The sequence below is a fragment of the Micropterus dolomieu genome, linkage group LG05 (genome assembly GCF_021292245.1).
Source record: "Micropterus dolomieu isolate WLL.071019.BEF.003 ecotype Adirondacks linkage group LG05, ASM2129224v1, whole genome shotgun sequence".
NCBI classification, from domain to species: domain Eukaryota; kingdom Metazoa; phylum Chordata; class Actinopteri; order Centrarchiformes; family Centrarchidae; genus Micropterus; species Micropterus dolomieu.
Genome location: NC_060154.1, coordinates 16168963 through 16184627, shown reverse-complemented (window position 1 = coordinate 16184627; position 15665 = coordinate 16168963). Strand labels below are relative to the sequence as shown.

The following is a 15665-nucleotide window of genomic DNA, read 5'->3' as shown; positions in this document are numbered from 1 at the left end:
ATATTGTATCCACTGTGGTGGAGACTTGATATAAAATGTTAACGACTCTACAGTACAACAAATCTCTTCTGTGCTCAGAACAACCCATTCAGAGCTGGGCTGAGATTAAGTAAGTAAGGAGTATTGATTGATGACCGAACTGCAATATGAGTCAGTTTTATCATCAAATCTAGCAGCAAGTTTAGATGTTCAGACAGGCTGGAGCACGACTTCTCACTTGGGAGTGGGACAACTCTGCTTTTAACCATAAAGTCATGTTGTTATGGTTTTCTTAAACTGTAACAACATGCCAGATCAAGTTCAAGGAGTTATATCTATAGCCACTGGGCCACTTCATTTTAATGTCATCCAAATTGACTCATTTCAGCATCGATGTGACAAAATGAACAGTTTGTTATGACACCTATTAATGAGAAAATGTGTTGTTAAATAGAGAATTTTTCCTATGCGGCTATCTCCCTTATATTAGTAATATTTGGTTTCAGACAGAGAAAAGTTTAAGTCAAAAGAAAGACCAGAGCAAATAAAATAGCAGGATATTGACAAGGATTTCCATTTTATATGTGTTTAGTTTAAGTCGACAATCATCACTTGGTTTCCAAAACAATAGAATAACGTCAGCAGAGTGGCTGTCTCAAAAAGTAAATAGGAGTGAGTGCAGTATTTAAAGAACAGGAGTTTGGTTTGGTGTCATACATCTGTACATAAACACCATGCAGAGTGGGCATAGGGGACAACTATTGCCATACTTTTCTCAGTGGAGGAAGACCTACTCCAATACACAGGAACCATATCCTTTACTGGAGTAAAAGCAGCAGTACAACAACATAAAATTCTCCATTATGAGTAAAAATCCTGCGTTCATTTATTATCAGCAGTACTGAAATTACTCATGCAGGAAAAATGGCCCCTGTGATATATTTTTATTAATACGAAGTAGGATTTTACTGTTGAGGTGGAGCTAATTTCAACTAAGTTTTTTTTAAAAGGGTCATAAGATGATTAATGGGGTAAAAAAGAAATTGGAAAAATATATTAAAGAAATGTTCTATTACCGAAATTATTTTGGGCTTTTCTAAAAAATGTTACCTCTTTCTTCCTCGAACAGTCGTTGAAATGAGGTGGGAAGTCTAGAGGGCAAATGTCTGTTTGATTGCAATGCTAACAAGTCATTGACATCTGTAAAGCGACCCTACAACCATTAAAAGTAAAGTAATTCCAGCACAAAGTAAAATTACTGAAGTAAAAAGCCCAAGTGCCCTCTGAAATGCCAGTGGAGTGGTCGTGTAGCACAAAATGGTTATTTTGCAGTTCTATGAATGGAGAATAAAGGGATTTCCAGCATAACTGTCACTTTCGAGACAAAACCAAATCCAGTCCATCATGAAGCAGATGAAACAGTCGTTGTGTTTTTCTTCACTTCCCTGTCTACAAGACCTCGCCCTCTACGTCACCGACCTGAAGCCTCAAAGTGGAGACGCTCAACTTTGCTGCCTTCACTCAGTCCTGGAGCTCGCTGCTGTCCCGTCCCTCCTCTCCCCCCCCCTCCACAGCTGCATACGGAGGCGCGAGGCTGGAGAGCAAACATGATCATAACTCGGCACGGAATGTTTCGCAAGTTGTAGTCTGCTAACGCACCGGACGGGCAGCCCTTCGCCACAGGTAAACTCACCTGGCTGATTGTTCTAGGTAGCTCTTCGTTCTTCTTTTGGGTTTACACTGTGGATTCTGTAAGGAAAAATATTTGTCGGCTTTATATTTAGTTTTCTGCGAGTTCGTCTTCCTCTTAGTCAGTGCCTCTGTTGGAATTTCTCATCCCTTCTGTGCTGTTGTTACTCAGCCAGGTCGAACAGGTAGGCCTAGTTGTAAAGTTAGTTCCATAATAAAGGAAGGCGTCTCGGGTTTTTTAATGGAGGAAACTGTCCTTTAGAATGCATTACGTGGACTTCTTCTTTTACAGCATATCTGTAGTGTTTGTAGGGAGGTTTCCATAGATAGAAAACTATGGACCCTTCTCATGTCACTTCACTGAGCGTATTGTTTTAATGTTACTATAGTCACTATCTTGAAAACTTAAATCAATCAAATCACCTTCAGGTGCACTTTGGAGTCAAGTCACCAGTGGTGGAATGTAAATAAGTGCATTAACTCAAGTAAAGTCCTTACCATACAAATTTGAAGTGCCTTTATTTTATTTAAACTTTTTACTTGTACTCTTCTACATTTCAGAATGAGATTGTTACATCTTAAGTTACTAGTACCTTTACAAATTAAGATATTTGCATACAAAACACACAAAGCTTAGAAAATATTATGTTTTTGTTGTCATTTTAAACTACCCAAAAGTTTAAACAAGTACAGCTGAGAGGATTAATGACTGATCAAAAATTGTCAACTATTTTATTTTAATTTTTTCCTGACAAACATTTCATGGTTCCAGCTTCACAAATGTGAGGATTTGCTGCTTTCCCCCTTTTAATTACTATTTCAGTCATGTTAATTTATATTTAAGCCTAATACTTTTGGCTAATAGGTTTTGGACTGTTGGTTGGGCAAAACAAGCATTGCGAAAGTGAAACTTTGGTCTCTCTGTGATTGTGACAGCATTTCTCACTATGTTTTGGAACAATTAGTAGAGAAAGTAATGTGTAGATTAATCCATAATAAAAATAATCATCATAGTTGCAGTCCTATAATATTTAAAAATGAGCTCCACCTACTACAACAGAAAAATGATTTTACATTAATGCGTGAGTAATAAGAATCTAATGATATATTAGCATATCGGTCATGGGGGACATTTTACTTTCCACCACCGCAAGTCACTAAATCTCTGTTGGCCTCAGGAAATTGGCAATATGCACTGTTACACATATTAAAGCATTTCCTTTAGACTTTTCAACACTCTTATAATTATCATGGATTTGAAATGTCTACAATAGAAAAAGTGTGTGGGGGGGTGCTAATGCTTTCATAAATAGACATGTTAATAGATTATATTTAGCAATTAATAAAATACAAAGTGAACGAACAGAAGATGAATCTAAATCAATATTTGGTGTGGCCACCCTTTGCCTTCAAAACAGCATCAGTGATTATATATTCACTTGCACAAAGTCAGGGATTTTGTAGGCATATCGTCAGGTGTATGATTAAACAATTATACCATAGGTGCTAATGATCATCAATTCAATATGTTGGTTGAAAAACGATCATTAACTGAAAATGAGACACCTGTGTAGGAGGAATACAACTGAGCAAGGAACAGCTGAACTCTTTTGAAGAAGCACAAAGAAACAGTCAGCATTGAGGACCGTAGATGCAATTGTTAGCCAAAGAAACTTGCAGCAGATGAAAGACACATCATGCATGCTTCCCTACACAATTGGAAGATGTCCAGCAGTGCCATCAGCTCAGAACTGGCAGAAAACTGCAGGACTCTGGTATACCCATCTACTGTCCAGAAAAGTCTAGTCAGAAGTGGCCTTCATGGAAGACTTGTGGCCAAAAAGGCATACCTCCGACAAGAAAACAAGGCTAAGGGTCTAAACTAAGTATGAAAACACAGGAACTGGGATGCAGAGAAATGGCAGCAGGTTCTCTGGACTGATGAGTTGAAATTAGAAATATTTGGCTGCAGCAGAAGGCAAGTCTGTCTGGGATTAAATGAAGAGGGAGAAGCAACTCAGGTTTCCTGTATCCACAGAAGAACTGCTGGGAGTTCTCCAAGATGTTTGGGCCAGCCTACCTGCTGAGTTCCTTCAAAAACTTTGTGCAAGTGTAGAATTGATGCGGTTTGAAGGCAAAGGGTAGTCACACCAGATAATGTTTTGATTTTTCATCTGTTGGTTCATTCATTCATGCGCAGTACTGTGTGTGTGTGTGTGTGTGTGTGTGTGTATGTATGCATATGAACAGAAGAAAAATCTAAACATATTTAAATCAAGCTTCAAATAATATTTGAAGTTTTCTGTAGATAGACTAACCAATTAACCGCCCAATTGTTTCAGCTCTTGTTCAATTGATAAATGATTGATGCTTTCTCATTTCGCAGATCCGCCTTTAAAATGGCCCAACAGAACCACAGCTGTCATTATAAAGAGTCCATGTTCTTCTTCTACAACAACAGCGGCGCTGACGATAAATGGGACAAAGCGCAACTCATCCTTGTGCAGGTGGTGGGCTCTCTCTTCTGCTGTTTCATCCTTGTCTCCAATGCCATGGTCATAGCTGCTGTCATCACCAATAAGAGGTTTCACTACCCTTTCTACTATCTTCTTGCCAACCTTGCCGCCTCGGACTTCCTGGCAGGCATAGCGTATGTGTACCTCATGTTTAACACAGGTGAGGTGTCACGGAAACTTACAGTAAAAGAATACTTCATCCGTCAAGGTCTCCTGGATGTTAGTCTCTCAGCCTCGCTGTCTAACCTGCTGGTAATAGCTCTAGAGCGCTACATCTCAGTCATGAACTGGAAAGTCCACAGCAACCTGACGAAGAGGAGGGTGACGCTGCTGATCGTACTGGTGTGGGCCATCTCCATCTTTATGGGCGCTGTGCCGAGTCTGGGCTGGAACTGCATCTGCAACCTGAGCGACTGCTCCCAGCTGGCTCCAATTTTCAGCAGGAGCTATGTGATCTTCTGGTCTGCGTCTAACCTGGTGGTGTTCCTGGTGATGGTGGCCATCTACATGAGGATCTACGCCTACGTCAAGAAGAAGACGTCAATGCTCATGCCACACACCAGCGGCTCCATCAATCGCAAGAGGACTCCCATCAAGCTCATCAAGACGGTCATGGTTGTACTTGGTAGGTGCTAATCATAAATCTTTGGTCTGTGCAGCATCATTGATGATACAGCAGTGAGTCAGAGCATTCCCACATTAGTCAGATTGTGGTATACGGCTGTGTTTCTTTCGCCAAGGTTTAAACCAGTCACAAAGTCCAGGAAGTTTGCAGAGTTGCTGCTGAACACGCTGGATTATAATCAATGTTTTCCTGATATGAGGGAAAACCTTGAGTGTGATAAAGCAAACACTTTCAGTAAACTTGCCAAGTGCTTGTCTGTGATCTGGAGGAGTTGTAAATGAAATCATTCATTTCTTTCTCTGTAACTGTGTGTTATTTGCTACTTTACAGTCTGATTCTTTTGAGTTTTTCTGTCCAGTGGCTTAAACACTCATTGACCCATTATCGCTTATTCTGTCTTTATAATTATTTGCTTGACTGACTGAATCATTCAGTCTATAAAATGTTAAACTTTAATTGAAGATTCTGTTTAGAGGATATAAAGCAGGTAAAAGAAACGCAGCCTCAGGAGTTTTTGCACTATAAATTCCCTGAACAGTTAATTCATTGATGACTAATTGATTATGAAGTTGGAGGCATTTTCTGGTGATAAGCTTACCGATTAATTTACTTATAGTTGTGGGGGTGGCGATGGAGCAGCGGATAAGACACGTGCCTTGTAGGGTTTGATTCCCACTGCGACACATCCAATGTGTCCCTGAGCACTTGATCCTTAGTTGCTTCAGAGGCGTGTGACCTCTGACATATAGCAATTGTAAGTCTCTAGACAAAGTAAATGTAAATAGTTGCAGCACTACTCTGTTCATTTCCCAGAGTAATAAAGCACAAAAAGTTTCTTTCTCTTCTCATGCATTTTCATCATGAGGCCATCAGATGTCCTGGTCTGGCTCTCTTTGTTTAGCTGTTGGAACAAGATACTTTGCAATAGAGGCACCATCTACAAATTGTTCTCCTCCCAGCCATTTCCCTTGAGGAGTATAATATAAGAATGCAATACTACAATAGCACTGCACAAGCTTTTTCTGCTGGAGCATTACAACATTGTGTTGAATGCATATTCTCACGCAAGAATTACACAATGTGCAAAGTAAGTTGCCAGATTCTGGTGTGGATGATGCGTTTCAGATCAGGTCAGATGAATGCACTCAGTTCTTCATAAAGTCGCCCAGATAAAAACATGCATGGGATAGTTGTTGTGATAACTGCTCTGTTGCCCTGCAGGATAATAGTCCGTCATTGTTCTTTGTCATTGTTCTTTGTCTCTATGAGCAGTCGGCTTGCCCGGCCAGATGGCTTGATACAGTATGTAGTGTAGGAGCTTTCTGCCTCTGTACACACTTTATTTCAAACTGCTGTGTAATTATTGCTCCCTGCAAGGACACTGCTCCTCAGCATGTGTGGCGTACCGTCCACACACCACACCACACTGGCATTCAATGAACGTCCCCTCCTCCCCACCATCCCAAAAAAAAAAAAAATACAGAAAGGAAGAGGAAGAAGAACTTCAGGACTTTTTCAATTGCTTTCACATGCTTTGCAGAGTTCGATTGAGCTTGCGGAAGTTTTACTACCCAAGTGTCATTGTTAAATTTCCTCTTAAGATTGTTGAGACTTTGGGGTAAAATGCAAAAAAAAGTGTCTTGGTTTGGGTGGTGCCAAAATCTACATGATTCAGAAAAACAAAACAGTTAACTTTTGTTCCAGTCTGCTCACATGGAAATCTCAACGAGACAAACCAGTTCGGAGACGCATAATCCATGTATCCTTTGTTATAAATAGAGTGAAGTGAATGAGCGTGCATAAGCGTTGGATAGCGATACCGTTGGACATTGTCGTTGTAGGTTGCCTGTGCTGGCAATCAAATACCTCAGAAGTACAGAACAAATTTATATGATTCCTGTATATGAGTACTACAGGAATTACTTCTCTATTGTTCTCTTCGTGGCACTAGTTTGGTAAAATATCATTCTTGTAGTTTAGTGGCCGAGAGCCATTTTTTTTGGGGCCTGAGATTTTGTTTTCATTCATTACGTCCAACCAACATTGTCAAATGAATACCAGCTGAGAAACACAGATGCTTGAAACATGTCCCTAAAACCCTGTTTTTTTTTTTTCTTTGTCAGAGATTAAAGGGGAAGAAAGTCCACTTTTAAACTCCAATATGTCAAAAACTGCCAATGGAAAACCATTAAACCGGGTCTCATACAATATCAATTCAGCTCACTTTATTTTGAACATGTGGGCCATAAAAGACAAATGGAAGAAGAATAAGTATAAAAATAGAAACTTTTCAATAGACTTTTTGACTTTCTGTCGGTGAAGAGCATAAAAACTGAGATCAACACTCCTACCAGACACACTCTGTGTGTGTGTGTGTGTGTGTGTGTGTGTGTGTGTGTGTGTCAGACAAAGAGAGAGAGAGCGCTGTATAGAACAGTACTTGTTTTTGTTCTGCAGATGTATTGAAGCCGTAGAGATCCTGATTGTGTCAACATCACTGCCGATAGACAAGTTGCTGCTTGTGGCTTCCTTTCAGTTCCAGAAATTTCTTGGTAGCTCAGTTTTGTGCCCAAACATGTTTCAAATAGATGGCTAATTGCCTGCTTCAGTAGCCCTGTGACACCCGTATTTTTTTTTAAATAGCACACAGCACTTTCTGTGCTTTAGCTTCATTAAGGGAAGTACATGAAACTAACAAATGCATTTCTGCTTTAGCTTTTGATTAGTTTATATATTTGCTTTTTCAACACCCTTGTGAACAATCAGGACTCAGGAGACTGTAGGAGTAAATCCGTTGGCCAGCTCAGAAAACTGTGAACATTGTGTAGTCACGGTCTGTGAAGATTCTCAGTCATCCAGGTGGCAGTTATCCAGGGTTAAAATCAAGGGCAACAGGACTGGCTGAAGACTTACTTGATAATGTCTTCAGTTCTGACTGACTGGTATGGAGTCCCAGCCATTTAACCTCTGTGGGGTTGGTATCGAGGTGATGTCCATTGTCCTTCAAATGTAAGCAAACTGCTCAGTCGTGACCAGTGGTGTTGGCCCTTCTGTGTAAAGCCATGCATTTGTGTAGTGGTTGTTTGGTTTCTCCAATATACAGGTGTGTGCGTTCCTCACTGCATTGGACAGCGTACTCTAGTCTTTCGGGTGGACCAGTGTTTGTCTTAACGTGTTCTTGGGTTTTAAAAAAAACATAGGGATGTGTGTTTGCTGAAAATCCTCCTGAGTTTCTCTGATACTCCTGACATGTATGGAATCACAATGTTGTTGCGTTTACTCTTCTTTTCCTTATCCCCTGTATTGTTGTTATTCCTGGACATTATGGCTGTTTTCACAAAGGTTCCAGTTTGGGTATCCACACACTTCAAGTGTCCCCTTCAGGTGTTTGTGGTCCTTTTCTTGGGTTTGGGCACTTGTTGGAATATTGTCAGCTCAGCGATGCAGGGTTCTGATTACACCTAGTTTATGCTTCAGTGGGTGGTGAGAGTCAAAGAGTAAATATTGGTCTGTGTGGGTTTCCTCTACACTCCAGTTTGGCTCCTGCCCTCTTTAATGTATACGGCTCAGTCCAAGAGGGCCGAACTGTTGTTGCTGACATCCTCTCGTGTGAACTTGATTTTCCTGTCCACAGAATTTATGTGTTCTGTGAAGGCTTGCACTTCCTGGGTTTTAATTTGTGTGGCCCACATATCTGTACCAATAACTCAGTGCTGTTCCTCTGAAGGAGTTCAGAGCTCTGCTTTGTACTTCTTCCCTGTATGAAGACCTCATCCTTTCATCTCTTCTTAGGAGATTGAACAAATATTCACATTTGCCAACGACAGCCGTTCAGACTTGGCCTTATGTGACGCCAACGACAGGCTCACTAATGAACCAAGCGGTATCAATCACCTTGATAACGACCGCATACAGGTTAAATGGATGTGATTCCCTAACAGTCCCCTCGGATAAGAGGCGAAACTTCAAGTATCTTCAACCAGTCCAGCTGCCCTTGATTTTAACCTTCCTTGGTTTGTGTAGTCACTGTATGCTGAAGCAATAAATCAACAGAAATGTATTCAACAATACTGATAGTCGATTAATCTTCTTTTCAGTTACTGTCATTTATCAAGTATAAAATTCCAAACATTCTCAGTTTCCGGGTTTTCAAATTTGATTCAATTTGGATTCTGGAAAATTCTGATTTGCTATGTTCTGAAATTTTATACACTACATGATTAATCCATTAAACAAAAACATAATTAACAGATTCATTGATAATGAAAATCATAATAAGTTGCAGCCCTAATTAAAACTTGCATAAGGTATATACTCTCCCCCACCGCTGCACTTATGCTAAACAGCTCACTATAGACAAGTGTGTTTCTACCTGGCAGTTACATTTTCACTATCAATGTAAGAGTGCAGTGTGCAAGAGTTTATTGAAATTTGGAACCACATAAGGATTTCTTGTAAAGAGATTTTGTGTTGTTACTTATTGTAAACTGGGGATTTCCTCTTTACAATATGCCTTTAGCCAGTGGTCAAAATGTGGACTGTGAACCTGTGTAGGCTTTTTTGATGAGTAGATCGATAACCTCACATCTGTAAATGTAAATGCTCCGTACTTGTATAGCGCCTTTCTAGTCTTTTTGACCACTCAAAGCGCTTTTACACTACATCTGCATTCACCAGTCACACACATTCATACACTGAGCCTAAGAACTAGCATTCACACTCATTCTTTGGCGGAATAGCCGCCAGGGGGCAAATCGGGGTTCAGTATCTTGCCCAAGGACACTTTGACACGCAACCAGGGGGAGCCAGGAATTGAACCGCCAACCTTCCGACTAACAGCCAACCCGCTCTACCTCCTGAGCCACAGCCGCCCCGGCACATCTGTGCAGTAAATATGTGGGTGTATCCAGAAGTCACTTAGCTTAGCATAGCATGAAGAGTGGGAACAGCAAACCTGGCTCCGTCTAAAGATAAAATCCCACCGGCCACAAATACTGTGGTGTTTGTGTGGATTCCCTGCGGGTCCTCCGATTTTCCCCACCAGTAAGGTGGTTAGGTTAATTTCTCCAGTCGGTGCCCTTGACCAAAGTACTGGCCTAGATCTGGTCTGGCGTTGGTCCCCGTGTGCTGCACTGCTCCTAATTAGGATGGGTTAAATGCAGAGAATGGATTTTGCATATGTTGTACTGTGACAATTAAGTTGATTTGAAAGTCTTTGTCTTTGATTTGTGCAAAATTGTCACGTTGTGGTTTTCTGGAGACTATTTCTTGGCTGGGTACAGTCAGAGCCTCTGCTGTTTGCCTGGCAACCTTATGGCAATAACAAGACTCCAGAAAGTTACTGCAACCAGCCAAGACACAGCCCTTTAAAACGAAAAACTATGCTCATACCCTTTTTGTAAATTGGAACTTGACCTTTTTACAGGGTGACATTTATTCATAGTGCCTCCCCTGCCAAAAAGGATCCATATATGAAATACAATCCATGTGTTAACACAACATAACTGTGTGTGATTTGATGTATTTTCTCCTGAAGGGGCTTTTGTGATCTGCTGGACTCCTGGCCTGGTGGTTCTGCTGTTGGACGGTCTCAACTGTACGAGTTGTAACGTCATGAAATTAAAACGCTGGCTGCTGCTCCTGGCTGTACTCAACTCCGTCATGAATCCCTGCATCTACTCCTATAAGGACGAGGAAATGTGGACAACTATCAAGAACCTCCTGTGCTGCATTGGCAACGGCACGCGACGGCAGCGGTCGACAAAGGCCAATGCCAGGCCGCTCAGCTCTGGTCAGGACATGGGCAACAGTCAGCCTCCCTCAGAAGAGACAAAAAATGACGATCAGGGCATACTCAAGACCTGAAAATGGAACTTCTGTCCAGCTCTGACTGGAAGGACCTTGCAAAGATAAGATAAGAAGTTGACTTGAAAGAGAAATGGCATCATCGTCTCAGGGGGGTCGTTGTTGTCCTCAGATTAAAAGTACTTTCATGAAGAGACACTGCAGGCCAGCTGCTGCAGAGCTGAGGTTGTGGTGAGATGGAGAAAAGAGAATTTGGTGCACTTCTTATTCTCCAAATGGATGCAAAGATGAGCTTTTTCGGTTTTTCTGTAGGATTATACGGTTTTTGGACACGCAACTCCCATTTGTGTGCAATGGGAGATTAATATTGCTGTTCTCAACTGTATTTGACATCCTCATCACACTCCCTATGGGTTATATGATCTTATACTGCGCTCCAATGGCTGAAGACAGAAACTAGTATGAAGTACACACATTGGCACATTTCTACTTTTACCTCCAAAAAGGGTAAAAAAATAAATAAAAAATCATGCGAAAGGTCCCTAACATAAATTTGTGTACACCTGATGGGTAGATTTACTTCTTCTGTAGCTTATTAGGAATCAATACTGTAATGGGTGATCTAGCTAAGAAATTGTTTATGGAAATTGTAGTATTGTAAGAAATTGTAAATGACTTGTTTAGTCAGGTACTATAAAACTGTACGTTTGCTTGGGTAGGAAACCACTTTAAAGATTATTTCTTATTTTTAAACACACCCAGCAAAATACTGTTAACTGCTGTACTATATTTGTACTTCCTGTTAGATGCTCTCAAGAAGAGGTGAAGTAATTTAAACTGTATGACAGCTAGCGTACTCAGCATGCCCAGATTGTTTTGGCCATTATTTTCATTTTAAGTTAGTTCACACCGCATTTTCTTCTGTAAAGAATGTTTGCCTGTGTGGAATAGACTAGAGTCGTTCCTTTCTTGTCACGTCTTTCATCATTTATCAGTTTGCCTAAACAAACATATAAACTCCCACCTGCAGCATGTCATGGAGGCAAACTTGTTCTGCCTGTAGCATTTTAACAAATCTGCTTCAACTCATTGAATGGCTGCTGTTGCTCTGACGAAACAAAGAGTGCAGTGGTTGTAAAATGATGTTGCGACACACTGAATTCCTGCTGGAGTTCAGTATACACTGAGTACTGGCTGGAACCGAAGAGGATCTGACTGAATAGACTGTAACTAGGGGGTAGTTACTTACACACACACACACACACACACACACACACACACACACACACACACACACACACACACACACACACACACACACACACACACACACACACACACACACACACACACACACACACACACCCCCCCCCCCCATTATTAAATAACTGACAGTGTTCAGATGACTCTTCTTCACCCAGCTGTCCAGAATTTATGCCAGTCTTGCTGTAAAGGACATGACATGTCTAATGCTGTTTATATCTTGGGAGTGTAGGAATGCGAGTGGGGAGTGGAAAAGTTTACAGCTCCAGTGAAGAGTGTTTCATTATTGAACTGAGATTATTCATAGTCATTCCTGTGTAGTGTGACTTTCAAACTGTTGGACTTTTAAAACCATAAGAATTAACTCACATTGTTAAAATTAACAGCTTTTGGTGTTGCATGTTTTTTTTGTCAAACATAATTACATGTACTCTGTTTTTTTTGTTGTTTTTTTCCTGATGATATGATACAGAAACTGCTAGCAGTAGAGGTTATTTTCACAAAAGCCTTATAGCTACATATATCAGGTTGGATATGATTCTCTCAAAGTAGCCTACCAAAAATGGATCAAATATATTTATTTAAAAAATCTATAGTACCCAGAATGTGATTCCAGCAATATCAGGTTTTAATCTGTCCAATACTTTGATTTATGATAAGTCAGAATGTCTCCTGATTTTAACTAACTGGTACTAGCTTGTAATGGGGAGTCTAAATACCCTTGATGACAGATCTTAGCAACCCCCCTGAAAGGATTATCTGACACTCTTGATTACGTGACTTGTAGCCTACTGCAGTCAATAGTTGATGAAGTACCGCGCTTGAGATTTCTGCTGCTCAAGAGCTGCCACTTCAGGATGATTTCCTCTGTTCAGGCCAATTAGTGGGTAACCTTTAGTTTCCATTTAGTCAGTTTCATTATTGGCCAAAAAGCTGGAGAAAAACAGCACTGGCTCTTAAGTGGGGGGAACAAGAAACACCTCTGAATTAGACAGCAAAGCACTTGCATCAGTAAAAATGTCCACACAACAGTATTTTAATTTTGTACAGCTTTCTGTGATTAACAGTAACCTGACACTATTTGAAATTTCCTGTAAATGTCACCTATCTGAAACTCTTCATCAACATCTGGAAAAATGGTAAAATGTAAAATGTTGTAGGTTAAAGAAACAGTGAAACTTACATTATGTATTTTATGAACAGCGGTGGATTCTTTTACTTAAGTAAATACCACTATCTGAATACTCTACTATAAGTGGATGTTCTTCATTCAAAACCTTACTTAAGTAAAAGTATGTAAGTATTAGCTAAATGTACTTTAAGTAAAGAAAATGGTCCCTGTTGGTGTTACTATTAAATAATATTACTGCTTCATTAGTGTATATGTTGCATTTTACTGCTGTAAATGTTTATAGTTGTGCTAATTTTAACTACTTTTTGTTGTTGGGTAGTATAATCTACAGCAATGTATCATCTTCTGTAAAATCATCAGCGTTGTCCTGTGAGTACGATGTATCTCTAAAATGTTATGAAATGCAGCCTTGTTTTCAGCTCTGTCACGATGCATTTTCCAGCTAATTAATTTTAAATAGTTTGTTTATCTTAAGAAGTAGGAGAATTTTCTCAACACATAAAGACAGACTAAAGTTTGTCAGAAAAAGAATCAAATTCAAAATCACCAAATTTGGAAATACATGGTTTCCACTGGACAGAAAGGATAACAACTGTAAAGAAAAGTAACTGTAGTGGAGTAAAAAGTACAATATTTGCCTCTGAATTGTAGTTGAGTAGAATTATAAAGCTGTGTAAATTGGAAATACTCTACTCTTTGTAAAGTAAAAGTACCTAGGATTTGTATCAGTACTTGAGATCTGTGCAAAATATACTTAGTTACATTCCACCACTGGTTATAAACTGCATATTGTGTGCATCTATTAATTTGTGTGCTGTTTAATACTACATACTGTAGTTCCTCTGTTTTATCTAAAAAGGCTTTGAATCTTGTTGAAATTTGAAATCTCCCCTCTAATTTACTCTCGTCGACATGCTTGAAATACAAGCCCATTGTTCATAATCTTTAACTCTTTGCAACCACAAACCCACAGCAATTCTTATTTTCCCCTCATATTCTAGTAACCTGCTTTTACAACATCATGTCCTCCCCTACACACAATCAGCCTCATTAGACAGTAGAAAAAAAAAAGGTTCAGCACTGTACATTTTGCTCATAGAAAACTACTCAGGGTGTAAATGACATTCAGTTTTTTGTTTCAGGTTAAGGTTCGACTTGATTAAAGTCATGTGGTCTCCATTAAGAACATGTTGTATTATAGTAAGTGCTGTATGTCCTCAGTAGACCTGTCGTGACTGCTGCGTGCCACCCTGGTTTTGCGTTCCCAAAAACATAAACTGTAAACTGTGTGGTGTTGCAGGCCTTTTTCTACAGCTGTGCTGTAATTATGCATTCTTGAAAAGCCAATAAAATTTTACAGATGTTCGAAATGCTGTATTTTGGTTGGGTCTTAATCTCAGGGAAAACAGATGTGGGCAGAGATGGAAAATGTCCACCAGTACAGAGGGCATGGTGCAATATAAATATCCGTTGTGCCATAAAGGCGAGGACTCATGGAGGTGAAGTTCAACATTAATTTGTGTATAATTTACAGAATTGACTGGTTTCTACAAGGTTACAGGATACATGGTTATCCAGTGTATAGGATTTCAGCAGAACACAGTGATACACACAATAGTATACCTGATAAATGGGGGCAAAGAAGTTTCACTGCACATGCTGACAAAACATTGTCATAATGAATGAATTCATATTACAAATTATTACATTTGTAAATCAGAAATGGACTGAACTTATATATAGCTTTTATCCAAAGTGTTTACAATGTGCCTCTCATTCACCCAATAACACACACTCATTTTAACAATGGCTGGGAGCTGTCATGCAAGGTGCTGGCCATATTATACACAATACAGGCTATCTGATGGTTACAACTTAATCATTGCATAAGCTTTTCTATTTATGTTACACTGTTGAACAGAATCAGGTGGTGTTTCTCCAGTGATCAGAGTGTAATGTGGTGGTGGGTATCAAACCTCAATACACAGGAAAACTACATAAAAAGACGGCATAACATGCCTGCTCATATTTATTGTTTTGTTTACTTATTCTTTGATCAGCTGTCATGTGACCACCCTCTTCCATGACTGCCACTGGCTCGCCACAGTGGTAAAACAAGCTCACGGGCAATGGGAGAGAGAATGGAGTCACTCACCTGCTTCCACAAGTGACTCAAGACTCACTTGTTAAGAGTTTACCTGGACTCTGCCTCCCTACTTCACCCCCCCACCTCCCAAAAAACGCACTTGTATGTTTGTAAATTCCGGCTATCAAAAATAGTAGGCTTACTTAGCACTGTGTAGCACCTTAGCCTAGCTATCTTTGCTGTCTACCAGCAGGCTAACCTCTAGCAATTATCAGTGCTTGAAAATTGCTCTAGTGACATCCTTACTCTACCGACAGCCGTCTATTGCCTTTTCACTTTCTTCTGCCAGATGTACTTAATTTTAAGTCGCTTTGGACTTCTGAGCAATCATAGTTGAGTAAAATGCTAAGGAAGAAAAAAATCTGAAAGCTCTGGAAAAAGCAATTTTTTTTTTGTAAAAAAAACGTATTGTGTTGCCAATGTACCCAAGAAAAAGGTTAGGCTACTTGTCAGGCACCTGTAACCTCAACAACTGCTTCCTGTTGACACGTTTTTGAGGAAGAATAAATT

The 15665-nt window shown here is 39.9% G+C and overlaps 1 protein-coding gene across 2 annotated transcripts; it reads left to right on the top strand.

Moving 5' to 3' along the window:
- Positions 1-34: 34 nt before the first annotated feature.
- Positions 35-14384, top strand: lpar3 (lysophosphatidic acid receptor 3). Of its 2 annotated transcripts, none has more exons than XM_046049261.1 (3): positions 35-1662; positions 4055-4809; positions 10346-14384. In XM_046049261.1, exons 2-3 carry the CDS (start codon positions 4068-4070, stop codon positions 10672-10674), a joined length of 1071 nt encoding a protein of 356 aa, XP_045905217.1. In that variant the 5' UTR covers positions 35-1662; positions 4055-4067; the 3' UTR covers positions 10675-14384. The 2 variants fall into 2 exon arrangements, with proteins under 2 accessions (XP_045905217.1, XP_045905216.1); XM_046049260.1 differs by lacking the exon at positions 35-1662 and adding an exon at positions 3702-3809.
- Positions 14385-15665: the final 1281 nt, after the last annotated feature.

Coding starts and splice junctions, on each gene's coding strand:
- lpar3 (XM_046049260.1), top strand. CDS start 3,790: ATGCGGTTTGAAGGCAAAGG. Junction 3,810..4,054: donor ATGCGGTTTGAAGGCAAAGG/GTAGTCACACCA, acceptor CTCATTTCGCAG/ATCCGCCTTTAAAATGGCCC. Junction 4,810..10,345: donor GACGGTCATGGTTGTACTTG/GTAGGTGCTAAT, acceptor TTTCTCCTGAAG/GGGCTTTTGTGATCTGCTGG.